The sequence below is a fragment of the Odocoileus virginianus genome, chromosome 3 (assembly GCF_023699985.2).
Source record: "Odocoileus virginianus isolate 20LAN1187 ecotype Illinois chromosome 3, Ovbor_1.2, whole genome shotgun sequence".
Taxonomy (NCBI): domain Eukaryota; kingdom Metazoa; phylum Chordata; class Mammalia; order Artiodactyla; family Cervidae; genus Odocoileus; species Odocoileus virginianus.
Window position 1 is genome coordinate 45,833,598 of NC_069676.1, and position 22,417 is coordinate 45,856,014.

Consider the following 22,417-nt stretch of genomic DNA (forward strand, 5'->3'; position numbering starts at 1 on the left):
AACGGGTTGGGACTGACGGAACGAAATGGGGGCAGGTTGACAAATTAGAAGGCTGCTGCAGTAAACTGGGTGAAAGATGATGGCAGCTAGACTAAGGGACTACATCTTAAACTTCTTTAAATCTTCAGACTCTACCTTCAGACCAGCACCTAAAAGTCTCCAAGAAGCATAGAGAGCCCAGGAGAGCAAGGCATAGTCTCACCCTAGCAAGCACACCACATGCACCAAAGTGTGAAAGTGTTAGTCGTCCTGACTCTTTGTGACCCCATGGACTGCAGACTGCCAAGCTCCTCTGTCCATGGGATTTTCCAGGCAAGAATACTGGAGTGGGTGGCCATTACCTTCTCCAGGGGATCTCTCCAAACCAGGACTCAAACCTAAGTCTCCTGCACTGCAGGCAGGTTCTTTACTGTCAAAGCCACCAGGGAAGCCCACGTGCACAACAGAGCTCCTTTCAGGTGGAAGGCTGCCCAAAGCGGGAGGAGGTGCATCTCCATGGGGGAAATCTTTCACCACCACATAAGACAGGAGGCCTAGAAAATCACTGGCTCATATCCTAGGTCGCTGATAGAAACCCAACCCCATTATTCAGCCAAAGGAGCCTCAAGAGTGAGAAAGGAATGGTAGAATGGCTGTGAGGTCTTTCCAAAGAGCCAGACACAGACCACCAGCCACCCCTCAAAGCTGTATAGCAAAGGAAAGAAAAAGTGCATTCAGGAGTCTTTGTGTTACAGAACTCTTCTTCACTCCTCAGTTGAAACCTTACTGTTGAAATTTAGTTTCATGATCTGGGTAAAAAGAAAACAGAAGATCCTTACCCTCTGCACAATGATCCTGCCTGGGTGTTAGGATAGCTATTACACTCTTTCACCCCCTAACCTTCATCTGTCTAAGTCCTAATATCTAGGCTGCCAACTCTTGGCTAGAGTTGAGACCTGTGCCACATGTTAGCATCACATGAGGGAAAGAAATAACCTGCCACCTTGCTGAATCCCAGCCAAGCCTCCCGCAGGTAAGGTTTGCAGGTGAGCCATCTATGCCAGATAACTGCAAAAGGTTGACCTCTGTCTCCTGTGAAATAAGGACATTCCCAGCCCTGCCTTCACGCCAAAGCTGTGTGACATTCAAAGGAGATAACGAGAGTGTGAGAACTGCAGCAGCAGGATTCAGCAGAGCTGCAGTGCTGGAGATCACCCCAGCACCCAGCCTCCCGGAAATCTCAGCCTTCCTTCACCTGGAGAGGTCTTTCTCCTCAGCTGGAGTACCAAATTAGGAAGGAAATGCCTATGTAGCCAGAGATGTTTCATGTCAACCCTCACCACCACCAGGGAAGCAGGTATCAGAGCCACCCCACACATCCACATGAGCTGTGTAAACTATGACGTGCTCTACACACAATAAAGAGTTAGCTTTATTAAGTATCTATTCTTTGTTGGGTGCTCTTCCCTGGTGGCTCAGATAACAAAGAGTCTGCTTGCAAGGTGGGAGACCCAGGTGAGGGAGGAAGATCCCTTGGAGAAGGCAATGGCAACCCACTCCAGTATTCTTGCCTAGAGAATCCCATGGATAGAGGAACCTAGCAGACTACAGTCCATGGGATCACAAAGAGTCGGACATGACTGAGCGACCAACACTTTCACACTTTCATTCTGTATTAGGTGTCTTATTTCTCTTACCTGTATCTGTTCCCTGCTTATTGTTATTATTGTTTTATTGTTATTATCCCAGTCTCACAAACAAGAAAACAGGATCACAGAGGTTAAGTAACTGCTTACAAACCTATCAGTTGCTGGAGTCAGGTCATGATGGCTCCAAAGCCCTTTCTAAGATACCACACCATCCCCTAATGAAGATGGCATTACCACCCTATGTTTAATCCATACCAAAGAGGCCTTTGCATCAACAACTTCAAACCTCCTCTAAGAACACTCATAAAAAATTTCCATCCAGTGGTTCTCTCCAGTGAATATCTGAAATTTCAAGACTGAGCTACACCAACTCCAGGCAAGTCTACCCCAGACCATCTTGGTCAAATCAGCTGCACCTTAATGGATGCTGGTCGGTGTCTGAACAGTAGTCTCTTTTCCAGGGCACTACACAAGCCTGTACTGAACTACATCAACACAGGGTTGAACTACATCCAAATCAATTCTTGAAAAAAGCTCACCATTTCTATATCAAGAGCAACATATTTTTAGACATGACAACCTCAAATCTAGGACACTTAAGCCACAAAAGGACATCTGACTTTGATGTGTTATGTTAGGGACAGGAAGAAGAAATCCTATGACACTGTAAGCTTCTGCCCTGAGGTAACCAACTCTAAAAGACACATGGAAGACCAGGCTCCTTAATCCCACACAGACTCTGATCTTCCTTTTTTTCCACCCCCCTGAACTATTCTACCCAACTTCTAACTCCTTAGAGGCAAAATCCTCAGAGGCCAGACCCTATCTACTCCGACTACTCCCTCAAGGCCCTCTTAACACAAAGAAAAGATTCTACTCCCTCGTATTCCCTCCCTCCCTGCTCCATTGCTTTGGATTAAGTCATGCTAAACTGCACGATATGCAAAGATCTTCAAAGACATCAATACATCATTCAGACACTCAGAACAAAGACATGGTCCAAGGCCTGGCGGAGTCAGGCATGAAGAAAGCCCAAAACAGTGGTTCTATGTGATGAGTGCATGCCTAGAGGTGAGTAAGAGAGCCTGGCACTGACTGTTCTGCTGGTGGCTGGTTGGTGTCCACTCCTTTCAAGTCCCTTGCCTCTTACCTCCAGCACATTCTTGACTCTCCTCCTTATTTCTAGTCACCATATATTCAAAGATACCAGTTGAATATCAACCTGCATCTAAAAGCAACTTTTCTTTAAAAAAAAAAAAAAAAGCCAATCTAATCAGCCTCAGTGTATAGTATCAATACACTAGAACCAGAAGAATGGGACAGCTCACTCCCAGGGCTTCTTTTGGGATGGAGCTCAAATGTCTTTTCCTGAGCCCACATATTCTTTAGAACTCGGTGCTTTTAATACCATAAAATGGGACTGCTTTTAAAATTCTGGATGACATGCAGTGATCTGTATGGAGTACCAATACTATAGGTACACAGAACCCATAGTAAAGGGCATGCTAAAAAGATGGGGGGAAAAGTGACTGGGTTATTTTGGGGAAATTATCTTCCCCTGGAATGAAGGTGCTAGATGGGGAGAAAGGGGTTGAGGGGAATCTTAAGTATTCCATACACACAGGGAAAAGGACAGGGTCAGCCCTGCTGGCCTCTCCAATCACACCACTTTAAAGGAGTAGACTGCAATTCAGGTGATTGCCCATCCCAGACCCTCTCACAGGCTGGTTGCCTTTGGACACTCTCCAGTGGGCACTCAGACCTCAGTTTCATATTTATTCCAAGTTATGGGAAGGACACTGTCAAGGAGTGGGGCTGATATTTGGAACCATCAACGGACATTTGGGCAATATGAACTCAGCAGACAAACAAATAAAAACGTGTTAAGCCTGAGTAAAAAATCTTAATCACACCACTCAAGTCAGAAGAAAGCCACATATATTTTCTCTTCTTTGGGGCCTTAAACATGCCAATAGAAACAGACTTAACAAGAGTCAGCTGGACCTTTTCATTATTAATTTTATGCATTTGGAAGCTGAACCTGATAATGAGAACAAAATTTTGCAGTTACTTTTTTCTTGTACCTGTTTACCAACATTTAAGCAAAATCAAAGGGCCTCAAAAAATACACAAATCTGATACATTGCTGATGGAAGCATACACTGGTACAACTGTTCCAAGTGTTGTGGAGTTGAGACACATGTCTCACAAGGATTCAAAATGTGCACAGACTTTAATCAAGTATTTCTTATTCTAATTTTTTTTCTGTAATGAACATATATGAATAGTGTTTGGACGAACATATGGAAAGGTGGATGGGTGAGTGGATGGATGGACAGACAGACAATGGATGGAAGGAAAGAAGGATAGGAGGATGGATATTAACCAGATTCAATGGAAGCCATGGGCTGGGCCACACATTAGACTACTTTCTTCTCTCGATTCTCTCCTCCTTTCAATTACTAGATCCAAGTCTGATCCAGAAGCACATTTTCTCTCCCTTTTTAAAATCACTTTGTTTTTGCTTAGGCACTTCCATGACCCCAGAGGCAAGTTGATTAGCAAAAAAAAAAAAAAAATGGAGCCAAAAGTATAATTCACTGCAATTGCAAGTGGACTCCTCTTTCAATGCTAGACTTTTAAAATCACATACATGGAGAAAAATGGCTGGCAGAACTATTTACTAAAGTTGCAACTAAATTTGTAGATAAGATAAATTATTTTAAAAGAAAGAAAGATGGATGAAGGACAAGGAAATAAAGAAATAAAAACCTTACTACTAGAGTTTGAGACTACTTCAAATAGAAGTGCCTCAAAATTTCCAGGTAATGAAAGTAGCTGGTTTTCCAGGCTGCATTATGGAATTCCTAGTACAAGGCTCAAAGTGAGGTAAGCATGTCTTGGTGCACTTAGCAAAAGCAATACTCCAGGTTGAGATCAGTCCTTCACATGATGAGCCAAGAGAGGACACACATGTGAAGAACTATGTGAAGAACTCTCAAATAACAAGCTCTAAGTCCCCACCACCAGCCACCCGTCAAGAACCATTCCTGCCAGCAAAGGCTGTGTATTATATTAGGAAAAGGACAAGAACCTATTCAGGAAAAATGTGCCAATACTCACCCATCATTAGCAATTGCACACTCATTCGTTTAACCTTCAGTTGTTCACTGTCTCCTAAACACCAGGCCCTGGAGTGGGCACTAAGGATTCGACAGTGAGAAGACATGGTCCCCAAGTGCCCAAGAACTCACAATCAAGGGTGGGAGATATTTTTTTCATTTAAAAAATATTTTAGTGCCAGTGTGTACCAGGTAGATATGGAAACAAAACTAACAAGATCCCAATCTTTATGGAACTGATATTCCAATAAGGAGACACAGGTAAAAAAAAATACTTAAACAACTAATCAATGTGATTTTCAGATAGTGATAAGAGTTATGAAAAAAAACAGAGATGAGTTATGGAGTAGAAGACCTAGTATGGAACTATGGCTCAGGTGGTCAGAGAGGAGGCGGCACCTGAAGTATAAACTGCAGGGTGATAAGCGGTGAGTACATGAGACTCCAGAGCATGGGCAGCACACACCAGGAAACAGACTAAGTGCAGAATGACAGTGACCACGCTCAGAGGAAGCACAGGGCACAGGTGAGCACGTGGAAGGCGCACCAGACCACATCCAGGGGCCATGCTCGGGCCAGCTGGCCTTCAGTCTGCCATAATAGATACAGCCTGTGCCTGGCTCAGGGTAGGGGCTGCAAGGTACTGCAGACAGGAAGCTCAGCCCATGGGCTTAAGGGAATTCAGGCTTAGAAGCAACACATGTGCAACAGATGGACAAGGCTGTTTGGCATGTCCAGGAAACAGGGACTCCCTGGAAACCTGGCAAAGGTGCTGGGACAGAATGCAGATGGTGTATATACTTCTGTCTTACTCTTTCCACCCCAAGCCCCGCCATCATGTCTCCCAACTCTCTCCCAGGTTTAGTCGCTAAGTCATGTCTGACTCTTGTGACCCCATGGACTGTAGCGGGCCAGGCTCCTCTGTCCATGGGATTTCCCACACAAGAATATTGGAGTAGGTTGCCATTTCCTTCTCCAGGGGATCTTCCCAATGCAGGGACTGAACCCAGGTCTCCCTCACTGCAGGCAGCTTCTTTACTATCTGAGCCACTCTCTCTCCCAACACTCCTGTAAAAAAGCTAGAGGAGGCTCAGGGCCCCTGCCTGGAAGAAATGGCTAAGGGCTGACAAGATGTGAAACAGCTAGACCAGCCAGCCCTGGGCCAGGAGTCCATGAGCCAAGTTCCACTCATTCACCGTGTGACCTCAGGCAAGTCCCTTCCTTGCTCTCAGTCTCAGTGTCCCCAAACTGCAAAATGAGAGGGAAGAAGCCTGAGGGTGAGCCCAAGAGTCTACATCTCTAACAAGCTCCTCCACATGATTGCGATACACAACAAAGTCTGAGAATTCACGGACTGTAATTCTATCTTTGCTCCAAAGAGTGAACTGCAATAGGGGTTGCATGCTCGACAGGCCTGGCTGAGGCTGTGGGTCCATCACAATTCTTTGTACCTCCATAGTTCAGAGCAAAGAATCTGGCAGATAAAAGTTCCTTGGGGTGGAGCCTTCTCTTTCCTCCCCCACTCACACCACCACCCTCGACATTCTCCCAGTTAGGACTACAGTCCCACACGTGTGGGTTTATTGTCTGCCCCTCATACCTGTGAACATCGCACAGAAGTAGGGGCTGCAGGCTGCCAGGACCACACGGTGGGCTTCTATCTCGACATCTTCTGCCACAATCATCACATCACACAATAGCTGTTTGCTGTAAGACAACAGTGAGGGGAAAGGATGGGTCACAGCACAAACACTCACCCCCAGCCATACAAAAGTACTTTTTCTCCCACCCACATTCCATACTATCATATGGAATACAGCCATACTGGCCATGGCTGTCAAATGGATCTGCCATATCTTGAGTCAGGCAGCGGAATGGACTCATCACCTTTTCCAAGTCCCTGATAAGCCTGACATTCATGCTTTCCTGAGGCACTCAACTCTGTAGAGATCCAACTATAATGTAGCTGCAAATTCAGGGCTCCTCCATCTGTCTTCACATCTCTGCTCCCCAACTCTACCAGCTCTGACTGAGACAGGGGGACAGCTCAATGAGCAGTGGGGAAAGTTTCAGGCTGTTAGTTGAGTGGCTGAATGAACACCAAGGAGCATGAGCATGCCACTGAGGTGTGCCACCAGTGAGAACAGGTATTAACTATTCCCCAAGTGATCCACTCACTGCCTATGAAACACTGGTAAGAGGCCAGCCATGTCTGGAGGACTCAAGTATATTTCTCTTCCCACCCAGGTTTAACACTATCATCAAAGAAACTCCACATATATACACAGAGCTCCCTAAAGACCCTGTGCAAACTCCAATCACTGCAATTATTAAGAAAACTGTAACCACATTTTTACTTGTTTTTCACCCCAAACAAGGTGACAAACCTTTGAAAAGGACTTATTTACTGTTATATCCTAGACACCTGGCTGAATGCATAGCACACAGCAGGCTCAAATTTTTACTAATAAATAAAGGAAGGAAGGAATGATATTTTAAACAGGATCAGTCTACACTCAGAGAGAGAACGAATGTTTGACTACTTTGAAGACTGAAAGGATACCACAAGCCCTACCAATTCAAGAATTTTTCCTCTATCAGCCTTTCAAATTCTTATCATGGCTATTATCATTACAATAGCTAACATTTTTTGAATTACATGTGCCAGGCATTGTTCTAAACACTTTAAAAAATATATATATTATTTCATTTAATCCTCTCTACAACCCTAAGATGTTTAGCTATTATTATGTCCCATGTTTCAAACAAAGGAAACTGAGACCCAGAGACATTAAGTAACTTTCCCAAGGTTACACAGAAAGGGAGCAGTAGAGACAGGATTTGAATATAAGGAGCTAAACCCAAGAACCAGCGTTCTTAACTTCTATAGTATCCTGGTCACCACTAGTCCCTCCTTCAGCTTGAAGCACTAGAAGTGGGAGGGAAGACAGGGAGATTAAACACATTTCAACTGTGATCCACTGGCAGTGGTTACTTGCACAATATACTGAATTGTGGATCGTAACAAACTTAAATTCTTTAAGAGATGGGAATACCAGACCACCTGACTTGCCTCATGCCTCATGAGAAATCTGTATGCAGGTCAGGAAGCAACAGTTAGAACTGGACATGGAACAACAGACTGGTTCCAAATAGGGAAAGGAGTACGTCAAGGCTGTATACTGTCACCCTGTTTATTTAACTAATATGCAGAGTACATCATGGGAAACACTGGGCTGGAGGAAGCACAAGCTGGAATAAAGATTGCCAGGAGAAATACCAATAACCTCAGATGTGCAGATGACACCACCCTTGTGGCAGAAAGAGAAGAACTAAAGCGCCTCTTGATGAAAGTGAAAGAGGAGAGTGAAAAAGTTGTCTTAAAGCTCAACACTCAGAAAACTAAGATCATCGCATCTGGTCCCATCACTTCATGGCAAATAGATGGAGAAACAGTGGAAACAGTGAGAGACTTCATTTGTTTGAGCTCCAAAATCACTGCAGATGGTGACTGCAGCCATGAAATTAAAAGATGCTTGCTCCCTGGAAGAAAAGTTATGATCAACTTAGACAGCATATTAAAAAGCACAGACATTACTTTGCCACAAAGGTCTGTCTAGTCAAAGCTATGGTTTTTCCAGTAGTCATGTATGGATGTGAGAGTTGGACCGTAAAGAAAGCTGAGTGCTGAAGAATTGATGCTTTTGAACAGTGGTGTTGGAGAAGACTCTTGAGAGTCCCTTGGACTGCAAGGAGATCCAACCAGTCCATCCTAAAGGAGATCAGTCCTGGGTGTTCATTGGAGGACTGATGCTGAAGCTGAAACTCCAGTACTTTGGCCACCTGATATGAAGAACTGACTCATTGGAAAAGACCCTGATTCTGGGAAAGACTGAAGGTGGGAGGAGAAGGGGATGACAGAAGATGAGATGGTTGGATGGCATCACCAACTCAATGGACATGAGTTTGAATAAACTCTGTGAGTTGGTAATGGACAGAGAGGCCTGGGGTGCTGCAGTCCATGGGATTGCAAAGAGTCGGACACAACTGAGCAACTCAACTGAACAGAACTGATACTGAATTGAGAAGTCTGAGGTCATGACTGGGTTCCACATGAGAGTGATGAGATAATATAATGAGTCTTCCATGGTAAGCAGATGGAAGAGAAGCTACATATTCGCCCTCCCTGGTAGAGCATATTAAGCCAACTACTCAGATATTAGTCCAGGTTCACTTTTCAGAGAAACAGAGTCATAAAGCCTGAGTAGGCTAGAATTGCAAATGCCCTGAGAGATCACCCTATGGTGCTCAGAGAGGTGACCCAAAACCACAAAAGCCGTAGCCTTCAATCCAGTTCTAACTCCAGGCACAGTACCATTTCTGCCTCATGGTTGGTTGATACTCAGAATGAGAAAAGACAGAAGCTAGGTTAGCTCCAAAAGGGAAAGGGGATCAGGAAAGATTCAGCACATGGAATAAGGAACCAGTGAGGGGACTTCTGGGAAGGGTCAGACCTCTGGGCACCAAGAGGCAAAACCTGGGGGTGGGACCTCATCCTGCAGTAAACAGCACACTCTAAATACAAACTTTATCAGAATAAACCAGCTCATCTGGGAACAGAACTGGCTCTGCCTCAACAGGCTATAAGAGCATGAACAAATTGACCCCACCAATTTTCTCATCTTAGCTGCCTTGGGATATATACCATGGGGGCCAAATGAGATTGTAGGTACTACTTGAGAATAGTCTTGTTTAAACTTGGATAAAATACATTTTAAAAATGTATTCCCAACATGAATAGATTCATCTTGGACATTTTCACTTCTGTTAAAGATTTGGGAGAGAAAATAGAGTTATCAGGGCTATTTAAAAAGACAAGTAAAATTTTTGGCAACTAGTATTAATATTTTAATAAGGAAAGTATTGACACAGATGAGTCACAGATGCTGAACAAATTTTCAATGTCAGGTACTGGGAAAGCAAATAAAGTGGGATATCTTACACAAACCCAGAAAGGCTGATAATCCTTGAACAAATGAAGAAGAGACAAGAAGGAACAAGGAATAAAGATGGAGAATCCAGTCAGCAAATAAATGAGAGCAGTTCTGAGAAGCAGGAGGTACATCTCAAGGCCAGAGAAACTCTAACCTGGGAAAGTAACCAATAAAAACTTGCCAAACACCCAAAGTAGGCTTTCCCACCACCTTTCTTCACACTGGAGACAACTTCATCTCCACTACACAGAGAAAAGAGAAGGTGCAGCTCCAGAGGCACTGCATGGCTCATAAGCACTTCTGAGGCCAGTCACCAGAGATCCTGTGAGATTCTTTTTTCTGAGCGATCACACACTACTCCAAAGGACAATCTGGAGGAGAGAAAGTTGAGTTATACACAATGTGTCTAAAGGAAATACAGTAGAGATGTTAGGAAGGAGCTCAGATCCTAGAATCAAACTGACCAGGATTCATGACCCCTGAGAATCACAGAACTGACATGTGCTGTAAACAAGATAATGAATAGTGTTAATAATAAACATTCAGTAAATATTAATTGATTTCTTGTCTCCCTTTTTTCCACAAAATACTTCATTTATGATTAGAGTAAGTTTTGGACATGGTAAATTTGAGCTGCCTTTTGCACATCTAAGTGGGGTTGTCAAGTAGGCAAGTGGATACTAGGGCCTGGAATTTACAGGCAGGAAATGGTTAATAAGTTGGGGGAAGAAGAAGAACCAACAAAAGAGATGAGAAAACTGCCAGTGAGGCAGGAGGAAAACCAAAAGGGTGTGGTGCCCAAGAAGCCCAGTGAAAAGATGGTTGCAAAAAAGAAGGAATGAACAATTGTATCAAATACCGCTAATAAGTAAGATAATATTAATGTGGCAAGCCAGCGCAATTATGCAAGGAAATGAAATGAAAGGCATACAGATTGGAAAGAAAGAAATAAAACTATCTCTATTCACAAATGATATGATCTTGTACATACAAAATCCCAAGGAATCCACTAAAAAATTAGAAGAATAAAGGAGTATAAGAAGGTTGCAGAATATAAGGTCAGTATACAAAAGCAATTGTATTTCTGTACACATGCAGTGAACAATTCAAAAAAAATTTTTTTAATTCCATTTACAATAGCATCAAAAAGAATTAAATATTTTAGGAATAAATTTAACAAAAAGAGTGAAAAGCCTATACCCTAAAACTATAAAACACAATTGAAGGAAATTAAAGAAGACCTAAATAAATGGAAAGACCTCCAGTGTTCATGAATTAGAAAATTAATACTGCTGAGGTGACAATTCTCCTCCAAAATCTTCTACAGATTCAACACAATTTCTATCAAGCTCTCAGCTGCTGCTTTGCAGAAAGGGGCAAGCTGAACCTAAAATTTTTAAGTGCAAGGGATCTAAAATGGCCAAAACAATCCTGAAAAAGAAAGGAGTTGAAAAACTCAGGTATCCCAATTTCAAAACTTATTTGCATACGTGCTCAGTCACTCAGTTGTATCCGACTCTTTGCAAACCCCTGGACTGTAGTCTGCCAGGTTCTACTGTCCATGAGATTATCCTGGCAATAACACTGGAGTGGGTTGCCATTTCCTCCTCCAGTGGATCTTCCCAATCTAGGGATCAAACCTGCATCTCCTGCGGCTCCTGCATTGGCAGGTGGATTCTTCTACCACTGAACCACCTGGACGCTTACTACAAAGCTAAAAACAGCATAGTAATAGCACAAAGACAGACATACAGATCAACAGAATAGAACTGAGAGTCTAAAAGTAAACACTCACATTCATAGTCAGCTAATTTCTGAAAGGATGCTAAGACCATTCAACTGGGAAAGAATAGTTGTTTCAACAAATGGTGCTAAGATTAAATGGATGTGCTTTGTTTGCTAAGTCGCTTCAGTTGTGTCCAACTCTTGGCGACCCCCTATGGACTGAGCCCACCAGGCTCCTCTGTCCATGGGATTCTCCAGGCAAGAATACTGGAATGGGCTGTCATTTCCTTTTCCAGGAGATTGTCCTGACCCAGGGATCAAACCCACAGCTCCTGTATTGGCAGGTGAGTTCTTTACCACTAAATCCACCTGGGAAGCCCGATTAGCTGGATATCCACATGCAAAAGAATGAAGTTGGATCTCTACCTCATGTTATATACAAAAATTAACTCACAATGGATCAAAGACCTAAATGTAAGAGCTAGATCTAGAAAACTCTTAGAAGAAACATTAGGGTAAATCGTAATGACTTTGGATTAGGCAATGATTTGTTAGATAGGATGCCAAAAGCACAAACAAACAAACAAAAAATATATTAGACATCAAAGTTCACAATTTTTGTGCTTCAGGACATCAGGAAAATGAAAAGAAAACATACAAAATGAAAGAAAAACTTTGTAAATCATATGTCTGATAAAAGTCTTATATCTGGAATATATTAAGAACTTGAAATCTTACAACTCAATAATAAGTAGACATATAACCCTATATAAAATAGGCAAAGTATTTTAATAGAACTCTCCAATAAGATATAGAAATGGCCAATGATGACATAAAAAGATGCTCAACATCATTAGTTATCAGAGAAATGCAAATCAAAACCACAATGAGATAACTCCTTACACACACTAGGATGGTTATAATCAAAACACAGGAAATAATAAGTGTTGATGAGGATATGAGGAAACTGGAACCTTCATACACTGCTGATAGAAGTATAAAGTGCTGCAGAAAACAGTCTGATAGTTCTTCAGAAGGTTAAACATAAGTTTTATTTGACCCAGGAATCCCACCCCCAAAAGAAATAAAACACATGACACAAAAACTTGTTTCTGAATGTTCCCAGCAGCAATATTCATAATAGCCAAATGGTCTCAAATTTGTATATCCATACAATGAAATATTACTCAGCAGTACAAATGAATGAAATACTGAGACATGCTATAGCATCAATGAACCTTGAAAACATAATGCTAAGTGAAAAAAGTTGGTCACTAAAGACATATTATATGATTCCAAAATAGGCAAATCTATAAAGACAGAAAGTAGATTAGTAGATTAGTGATTATCTAGTACTGGGGGGGCGGGGTGAGTGGATAGGGATAATGGGGGAATTACTGCTAAAGTATATGGGATTTGGGAGAAGTGATAGAAATATTCAAAAATTGACTGTTGGTTGCCCAATTCTGCTAATATAATAAATACCATTAAAGTGTATACTTTAAATGGGTGAACTGCATGTTATATGAAGTATATCTTGATGAACCTGTTATCAAAATTTAAAAAACAGCATAAATATCTGCAAAAAAATGAAAAGTCTAAATCAATAAGATATATGTACTCCAATGTTCACAACAGCACTATTTGTAATAGCCAAGACATGGAAGCAACCCAAATGCCCAGATGACTGACTTAAGAAGATCACACATACACACACACACAAACTGGAATATTACCCAGTGATAAAAAAGAATGAAAAATCGCCATTTGCAGCAACATGGATGGACCTAGAAAATATGTACAGAGAAATAAGTCGGACAGAGAAAGACAAATACTATATGATATTACATGTGAAATCTAAAAGATAATACAAATGAATGTATGTACAAAACAGAAACAGATGCACAGACACAGAAAACAAATTTATGGTGACAAAAGATGAGGGGAAAGTGGCAAATTAGGAATACAGGATTAAAAGATATAAATTACTACACATAAAAGACAACAAAGATTTACTGTACAGCACAGGAAATTATCCTGTAACCTATAATGAAATATAATCTGCAAAAAAAAATCAGTATACTATATACTTAAAACTATTAATAACACAATAGTGTAAATCAAGTAAACTTCAATTTTAAAAAGTTATACTAATAGCAAGGAGTAAAAAACAATGTAAAGGCTAAAAAAAAAGATACACTTCAAAAGAAAAACAGAAAGCGGTGTGCTAAGGTAGCTCATTACTATCTTTATTTTATCACTACAGTAAAAAAAAACCACACTGGACCATAATCTAAAAAACAAAAAAGATGAAGCAGAGAACTGTTTGCAGTGGATAGACAAGAAATGAAAACTGTCAAGATGAGATAGAAGATTGTCTCTCATTTTCAGGCCTGATCAGGAGCTGCTATTCCAACAAGGACAACGCGCCCACTTGCTGACCGGCCAGTAAGGCAGAAGACAAACAGCCATTAGGGCTCTGCTGCCCAGAAGCAGCTGCTGGTCTGACCAGGGTAGAGTGATGAGGTACAAAACGAGGAGGAAGGCTGCTTGGTTACCATGACAGCAGCTCATCTTCTACCATGGAAGGATAAAGAATAGGAAACAGGTGAATTGTGTGATTCATAAATTGCAAAGAACGTGCGTGCCTGAACAAAAAAAGCTTAAAATTGAAGGAGGGGAATGTGAAAATAATGCAGGAAATAATCCCAGGTCCCTGGAATATCAGGTAACATTTCATTAGCCTGACCCCAGGATGTCCAGATGCTTCACCCTGGCCTCCCTCCAAACAAAGTATGCCTTTCCCCAGTTCTGACTGAAATTGCCCAAATCAATAAAGTGTCTATTCAGGCCCCCTTTCTCTCCCTGCATCACCCATTCCACTCTAGTTTTTTCAGTCAGTCATTTAAATGCCTTAAAACTTGATATAATCTTGGAACACCACTAGAATGCAAGTGAGATTGAGGGGCAAGGCTTTGATTGTCCCACCTACTGCCATACTCCTGAAGCACATCATCATCATAATAAGCTAACACAGAATGTTCACTTTGTTGCAGGAACACATAAAATATCTAAGGAATAGCTATCATTATTATTATGTTGCTTTCTGTTTCAGTTAGCAATTCTACTTCTAGGAATTAATTCTATAGAAATAACTGTAAATGTGCACAAGTATTTAACACTTAATAAGTTCTAAGCACCTATTCTCTTAACAAGCCAGCAAGAATGGAACTATTATTAGCCTCATTTTATGGCTGACAAAAGTGAGGTTGGGGATATTAATTAACTTGTTCAGGGTCACGCAGCTAATCAGCACTGAAGCCAAAGTTTAAAACCAGGCTGTCTGCCTCCAGAGTCTATGCTTGTGACCAGTGCACTATCCTGCCCTACACAAAACCACTGTGAGTATTTACGCAAGGAATTGGAAAACCTAGACATCCAACAACAGGAAACTGCTTTTAAAAAAACAAAAATAGAGTATCATTCAACCACTTTAAATGAAGTTGTAGAACAGTTAGTAACATTTAAAAAAAGATGTTCAACAAAATGTTAAGAATAAAAATCTGGTTGAACACACACACTACATCACAGATAATCAACAAGGACCTATTGTATAGCACAGGGACCTCTATCCAATATTCTGTGATAACCTATAAGAGAAAAAATCCTAAAAATAATGCATATATGTATAACTAAATCACTTTGCTGTACATCTGAAACTAACACAATTGTAAATCAACTATACCCCAATAAAATTAAAATATTTTTAAAATTAAAAATCACCCACAGAAAAAAAAATCCAGTTGAGACATATATTTTAAAGAAAAAAAGATCTTCTCCTAAATGCTAATAATGGTTTTCACTGTGACTTTTCCCTCACCTGTATTTTCTAAATATTCTACAATATATTCTTTTTATTTAAAAAAATTAAAAGAAAAAATTTTAATTTAAAGAAAAACTAAAGGGAAATCCATGCCCAGACCTGAACTAAAATTTCCCAACAAAAACATAAACAGATTGTGGTCCATTTGAAAAAAAAACAAAATGAGGAAGAACAAGACTGTGACGGTTTAATGTTTTGTGCCAACTCAACCAGGATAAGGGATGCCCAGATAGTTGATGAAATATTATTGGTGAGCATGTCTGCAAAGGTCTTTCCAAAAGAGATTAGCCTTTGAACTGGTAGACTGAGAAAAGAAGATCCCTTTCACCAATGTAGGTGGGTAACATCCAGTCTACGGAGGGCTTGCATAGAACAAAAAGTTGGAGGAAGGGTGAATTCTCTCTCTCCTTGAGATGGACTACACATCATCTTCTGCCCTCAGACATCAGAGGACTTGGTTCTTAGGCCTTTGGACCATAAGACATCCTCCACTGGCTCTTGTTTCTCAGGATTTCAGATATGGACTGAATTATACCACTGGCTTTCCTGGTTCTTCAGCAGGTAGACAGCAGACTGTGGGAATTCTCAACCTCCATAATCAAGTGAGTCAATTCCAATAATAAATCTCCTCTAATATATATCTTGTTTTTCAGAGAAGCAGAATCAATAATATATATATATAAATAAATAATAAAAATAGATGTTATTGGTTTTGTTTCTCTGAAAAACCCTGACTAATACAAAGATTATTCACTTAAGTTTCAGCAAATGACCAGTGTTTTCCAAAATAAGTTTCACAAAACACTCGGTCTGTACATAACAACCAAAGAGGGTTCAAAACCATCCATGAGGGAAACCCTCAGTTAGAGAAGTTTACTGTATGACTTCTCAGAGGTTTTAATCTACCTATAAATATTATGAATCTTGGAGGGGAGTATAGCTGTTTTATGTAGCATTTTTAAAACTCGTTTTGGTTCAGATCTATTTTCCCACAGAGCATCTTGAGAAAATGTTTCTCAGAACAGACTGGCAAATGCTAATTTACACAAAAGAGAAGCACCAGGACTGTTGGAAGAGGTTAAATTCAAGTCAATGGTTTTAAGGAAAAATGCAAAAGTGTGGTAACTTGCAAAAAAAAGGTGGGGGGGACATAGTAGGATTTTCAGTCATTTAAGCAAAAGGAAAAAATACTAATAATATAAAGTGAGAGTTGGGGGGAATTCCGTGGGCATATCTATTTCCGGAGTTCTGCCTTTAAGTAGTCACTGGAGTGGGCTAAACCAGGCAAAATAAGGTCTGGTGAAAGACCAAAAGTCTTCTTTCCCCAATTCTGTTGACATATAACATTGTGTAAGTTCCAAGAGTATAATGTGATGATTTGATACATACTGTGAAATAATTACCACAATAAGGTAATACATCCATCACCACACATAGTTACAAATTTTATTCTTCTGGTGAGAACTTTTAAGATCTACTCTTTTAGCAACTTTTCAAGTACAAAATACAGTATTGATAACTATAGTTACCACATTATACATAAGATCCCCAGAACTTACTCTTCTTATAATTGGAAGTTTGTACCCTTTGGCCAACACCTCCGCATTTCCCACAACCTCCACTCCCTGACAACCACTAACCTCTCTGAGAGTTCAGGTTTTTTAGACTTCACATATAAATGAAATCATACAGTCTTTGGTTTTCTCTGACTTACTTCTCTAAATACAATGCCCTCAAGGTTTATCCACATCGGTGCAAATGACACGACTTCTTTCTTTTTTACAGTTGAATAATATTCCATTGTGTAAATATACCACATCTTACTTATCCATTCATTCACTAATCAAAACTTAATGTTGTGTTCATGTCTTTGCTACTGTGAATACTGCTGCAATGAACCTGGAGGTACAGATATCAAGATGGTGGTTTCATTTTCTTCAGATACATGCCCAGACTGTGATTGCTAGATTGTATAGCAGATCAATTTTTAATTTTTTGAGGAATTTCCATATAGTTTTCAATAATGGCTGTACTAATTTGCATTCCTACCAATAGTGCACAAAGGTTCCCTTTTCTCCACAGCCTCAGCAGCACTTGTTATCTCTTAGGGTTTTTTGTTTGTTTGATAATAGCCACTCTAACAGGTGTGAGGTGATACTTCATTATGGTTCTGATTTGAGTCTCCCTGATGATGAGTAATGTGAAGCCCCTTCCCATGTACCTGTTGGCCATTTTGGTATCTTCTTTGGAAAAAATGTTTATTCAGGTCCTTTGCCAATTTTTAACCATTTTTACCTATTGAGTTCTATGTTTTATATATTTTGGATATTAACCCTTCCTTAAATTTATGGTGTGCCAGTATTTTCTTCATTTCATAGGTTGCCTTTTCATTTTGTTGATCATTTCCTTTGCTGGCAGAAACTTTTAGTTTAATGAAGTCCTATTTGTTTATTTTATCCCCTGTTTTCTTCCAGGAGTTTTATGGTTTCAGGTCTTAACATTTAAGTTTTAAATCCATTTTGAGTTAATTTTTGTGAGTGGTATAAGATAGGCATCCAATTTCATTCTTTTGCATGTAAACATCTAGTTATCCTAATACCATCTGATGAAAAACTATCCATTCCCCATTAAATATTCTTGGCTCCCCTGCCAAATATGAGTTGACCATATCCATGTGGGTTTATTTCTGGGCTCTCAATTCTGTTCCACTGGTCTATATGTCTATACCACACTGTTTTGATTACCACAGCTTTCTCACATACTCTTGACCCTTGAACAATGTAGGGATTAGGAGTGCCAACTCTCCCCCCCACATGCAGTGGAAAACCCACATCTAACTTTATATCAGCTCTCCATATCCACAATTTCATATCCAAGATATGGAATCACAGATAGTACAGTACTATGGCAGTTAGTGAAAAAAAATTCAGGTAAGTGGACCCTCGCAGTTCAAACACATGTTGTTCAGGGCCCAACTGTAGTCTGAAATCAGAGTGTGATGTTTCCAACTATGTTCTCCTTTTACAAGATTGTTTTGGCTATTCAGGGTCTTTTGTGATTCCATTCAAATTTTAAGAATGTTTTCTCTATTTTTGTGAAAAAAATGCCATGGGAATTTTGATAGGTATTGCAGTGAATCTACAGATAGCTTTGGGGAGTATGAATATTTTAACACTATTCTTTTGATGCAAGAACACAGGATATCTTTCATTTGTGTCTTCTTCAATCTCTCTCATCAAGTTTTCAGTGTACAGATCTTTCACCTTCTTGGTTAAATTTATTATTAAATGTTTTATTGTTTTGACACTATTTAAAATGAGTTTCTTATCTTTATTTCTTTTTCAGATAGCTCACTATCAGTGTATAGAAATGCAACTGATTTTTGTATGTTGATTTTGTATCCTGCAAATTCACAAAATTTATTTTTAAGTTCTAACAGTTTTTTTGGTGGAGTCTTGTAGGGATTTTTATATACAGAACCATGTTATCTGCAAACAGACAATTTTATTTCTTCCTTTCTAATTTGGATGCCTTTTATTTCTTTCTCTTGCCTAATTGCTCTGGCTAGAACTTCCAGTACTATGATCAAAAAGAGTGGTGAAAGTGGGCACCCTTGTCTTATTCCTGACCTTAAAGGAAAAGCTTTCAAACTTTTACCGTTCAGTATGATGTTAGCTATGGGTTTGTCACATAGGGCTTTTAACATGTTATGGTATAATCCTTCTCTACCCAATTTGATGGGATGTTGAATTTTGTTAAACACTTTTCCTACTCTATTAAAAAGATGTTATGGCTTTTATCCTTCGTTCTATGAATGTGGTATATCATCTTTATTGATTTACCTTGAATCACCCTTGCATCCCAGGGATAAATCTCAGTTGATCATAGTATTTGATCCTTTCATTGGATCATATTTTACCAGATCATACATATACTGTTTGCTAGTATTTTGTTAAAAAATTTTACGTTAATACTTGTCAGGGATATTTGCCTATAGTTTTCTTTTCTTGTAGTGTCCTTATCTCACTTTGATATCAGGGTAATGCTGGCCTTGTTAAAATGAGTTTGGGAGTGTTTCATCCTCCTCAAGTTCTGGGAAGATTTCGAGAAGGATTGGTGTTAATTCTTCTTTGAAATTTGGTAGAATTCACCAATGAAATGATCCAGTCATGGGCTTTTCTTTGTTGAGACATTTTTGCTTACTGATTCACTCTCCTTAATAATTATTGGTTTGTTCAGATTCTCTACTTCTTGATTTAGTCTTCGTAGTTATATGTTTCAAGGAATTTATCCATTTATTCTAGCTTATCCAATCTGTTGGCATATAATTGTTCATAGTGGCCTCTTACAATCATTTGTATTTCTATGGTAAGTTTAATGTCTCCTTTTTCATTTATAATTTTGAGTCCTCTCTCTTTTGTCTTAGTTTAGCTAAAGATTTGTCAATTTTGTCTTTTCTTTCAAAAAAAACTCTTACTTAGCTTCATTTTTTTCCTATTGTCATTCTAATCTCTATTTCATTTGATCTCTGCTCTAATCTTTATTAATTCTTTCCTTCTGCTAATTTTGAGCCTGGATTAAACTTCTTTTCTAATTCCTCCACATGTAAAGCTAGGTTATTTATTTGGAAACCTAAAGCCTTAAATCAGACAAAGGACACAAGCCAAACTCAAGGGAACAAAATGAGGAACTTCAATAGTGTCTAGGGAACATAATACAAATTCTTTAGTGACAAAGAAACATTAGGCATGAATGTTAGCACTATCCACTGCGTAAAACAACTATGGATGGAGCTTCTAGGAAATCTGGCAGGAAGCCTAATATTAATAAAAACTGAGCAATAGAGCATAAGACAAATCTAATTTAACTTGGCTTTTAATTCCAAAGCCTAGACCCTGCAGAAAAGAAAAACAAGTAAATGAACATAGAAATTTTTTTACAAGTAGTTCAAACCCCTACCCAACAATCGCATCTTCAGTTTTTACGTGCTTTGCTCATGCCATTTTCTCTGCCTGGAAGACTTCTCCCTAACCTTACCACTTTTCATTTCTCTAACTCTTACTTGTCCTTTAGAATTTAGCTCAAGCAGCTTTCCCCTTAGGATGTGTTCTCCAAAGTTGCAGTTTTACATGCTTTCTTTCATGACACCCTTTAAGAAACTAATAATTACTGCACACCTACCAGCTGGCAGGCACCTGATACATTTTTCCTTCATAACACTTATTTGCACTGTAGGAAGACCATTTTCATTGACCTATTATCATTTTTTTATCTTGCACCCTCTCCCACACATCTCAGAGCCTAGCCAGTGTGTCTGGGGCTCTTTAGTGAATAACTCAAGCTCCTATGAAGTACTAGGTGTTAGAGATTAAAATGATTCAAAAATTGTCCCTGCCCTCAGGAAGCTCATGAACTACAGAGAAAGAGGAGATAAACAGTTATAACATACAATAGGATGAAATATGTGATAAATAATGGAATTGGTACAACAAACAAACACATGAAAAGATGCTTAACATCACTAATTATTAGAGAAACACAAATCAAAACTACAATGAGGCATCACCTCACCTTGACCAGAACGGCCATCATCAAAAAATCTACAAATAATAAATACTGAAAAGGGTATAGAGAAAAGGGAATCCTCCTACACTGTCAGTAGGAATGTAAATTGGTACGGCCACTATGGAGAACAGCATGAAAATTTCTTAAAAAATAAAAATAGATTTACCATATGATCCAACAATCCCATTCCGGGGCATATATCCAGGAAAGACAAAAACTCTAATTTAAAAAGATACATGTACTCCATATCTTGGCTATTTACAATAGCCAAGATATAAAAGTAACCTAAATGTCCACTGATAGATGAATGGATAAAGAAGATATGGTATATACATTTTTTTCATGCTGTGAATATATATATTCATTAATATGTGCAGAAATTTGTTAATTTTCCTTTTCCTTCCCTTTTTAACTGTATTTTGTTACTTCATATGTTAACATGCATAAAATGTATATATGTACATTTCTGCAGAGTTAACATCATAGAAAACTAGATGGCATCTAGCAGCTAATGGCATATTATGGCTTAACGACAGTGTTTTTCTTATAAGTGGAAAAGCACTGATAATGATGTATTTTACAAATGATAAATGTCTTTAAGACTTTTTCAAGGTAATAAATAGGTGCTGGTGGTAGCGAAAAAGAAAAAGATATGGGTGCGTGTGTGTGTGTGTGTGTGTACATATACATATATATATATATGTATATGTGTGTGTATATATATACACACACATATACATATATATATATATAAGCTTCCCTGGCGGCTCAGCTGGTAAAGAATCTGCCTGCAATGCAGGAGACCTGGGTTCGATCCCTGTGTTGGGAATATCCCCTGGAGAAGGGGATGGTTACCCATTCCAGTATTCTGACCTGGAGAATTCCATGGACTGTATAGCCTATGACATCGCAGAGTTGAACACAACTGAGCAACTTTCACTTTCACATATATCACTATTATATATGTGTGTGTGTGTATATATATTATATAACAGAATACTACTCAGCCATAAAAAAAAAATGCCATTTGCAGCAACATAGATGAACCTAGAGATTGTCATACTAAGTGAAGAAAGTCAGAGAGAGCAAGATAAATATCACATGACATCACTTAGATGTGGAATCTAACATTACGATTCAAATGAACTTATTTACAAAAGAGACATAGACTCACAGACACAGAAAACAAACTTAATGATCACCAAACAGGAAAGGGTAGCAGAGAAACAAAACAGGAGTTTGGAATTAACAGATACACACTACTATATCTAAAATAGATAAGCAACAAGGATTTACTTTATAGCAGAGGGAACCATGGGGCTTCCCTTGTGGCTCAGCTGGTAAAGAATCCACCTGCAATATGGGAGGCCTGGGTTCGATCCCTGGGTTGGAAAGATCCCCTGGAGAAGGGAAAGGCTACTCACTCCAGTATTCTGGCCTGCAGAATTCACTGATAGCTCAGTTGGTAAAAAAAAAAAAAATCTGCCTACAATGCAGGAG

At 39.4% G+C, this 22,417-nt stretch overlaps 1 protein-coding gene across 5 annotated transcripts in view; it reads right to left on the minus strand.

The window, feature by feature from the left end:
* The window catches only part of KLHL3 (kelch like family member 3), a 277,231-nt gene that overhangs the window by 87,432 nt on the left and 167,382 nt on the right, over window positions 1-22,417 (minus strand). For 4 of the 5 annotated variants that reach the window (XM_020893036.2, XM_020893024.2, XM_070465404.1 and 1 more), the window contains one exon: window positions 6,351-6,457. In XM_020893036.2, the coding sequence (XP_020748695.1) occupies window positions 6,351-6,457 (107 nt within the window). Of the gene's footprint in view, window positions 1-6,350; window positions 6,458-22,417 lie in introns of those variants that run through there. The other variant, XM_020893031.2, reaches the window with a different exon arrangement.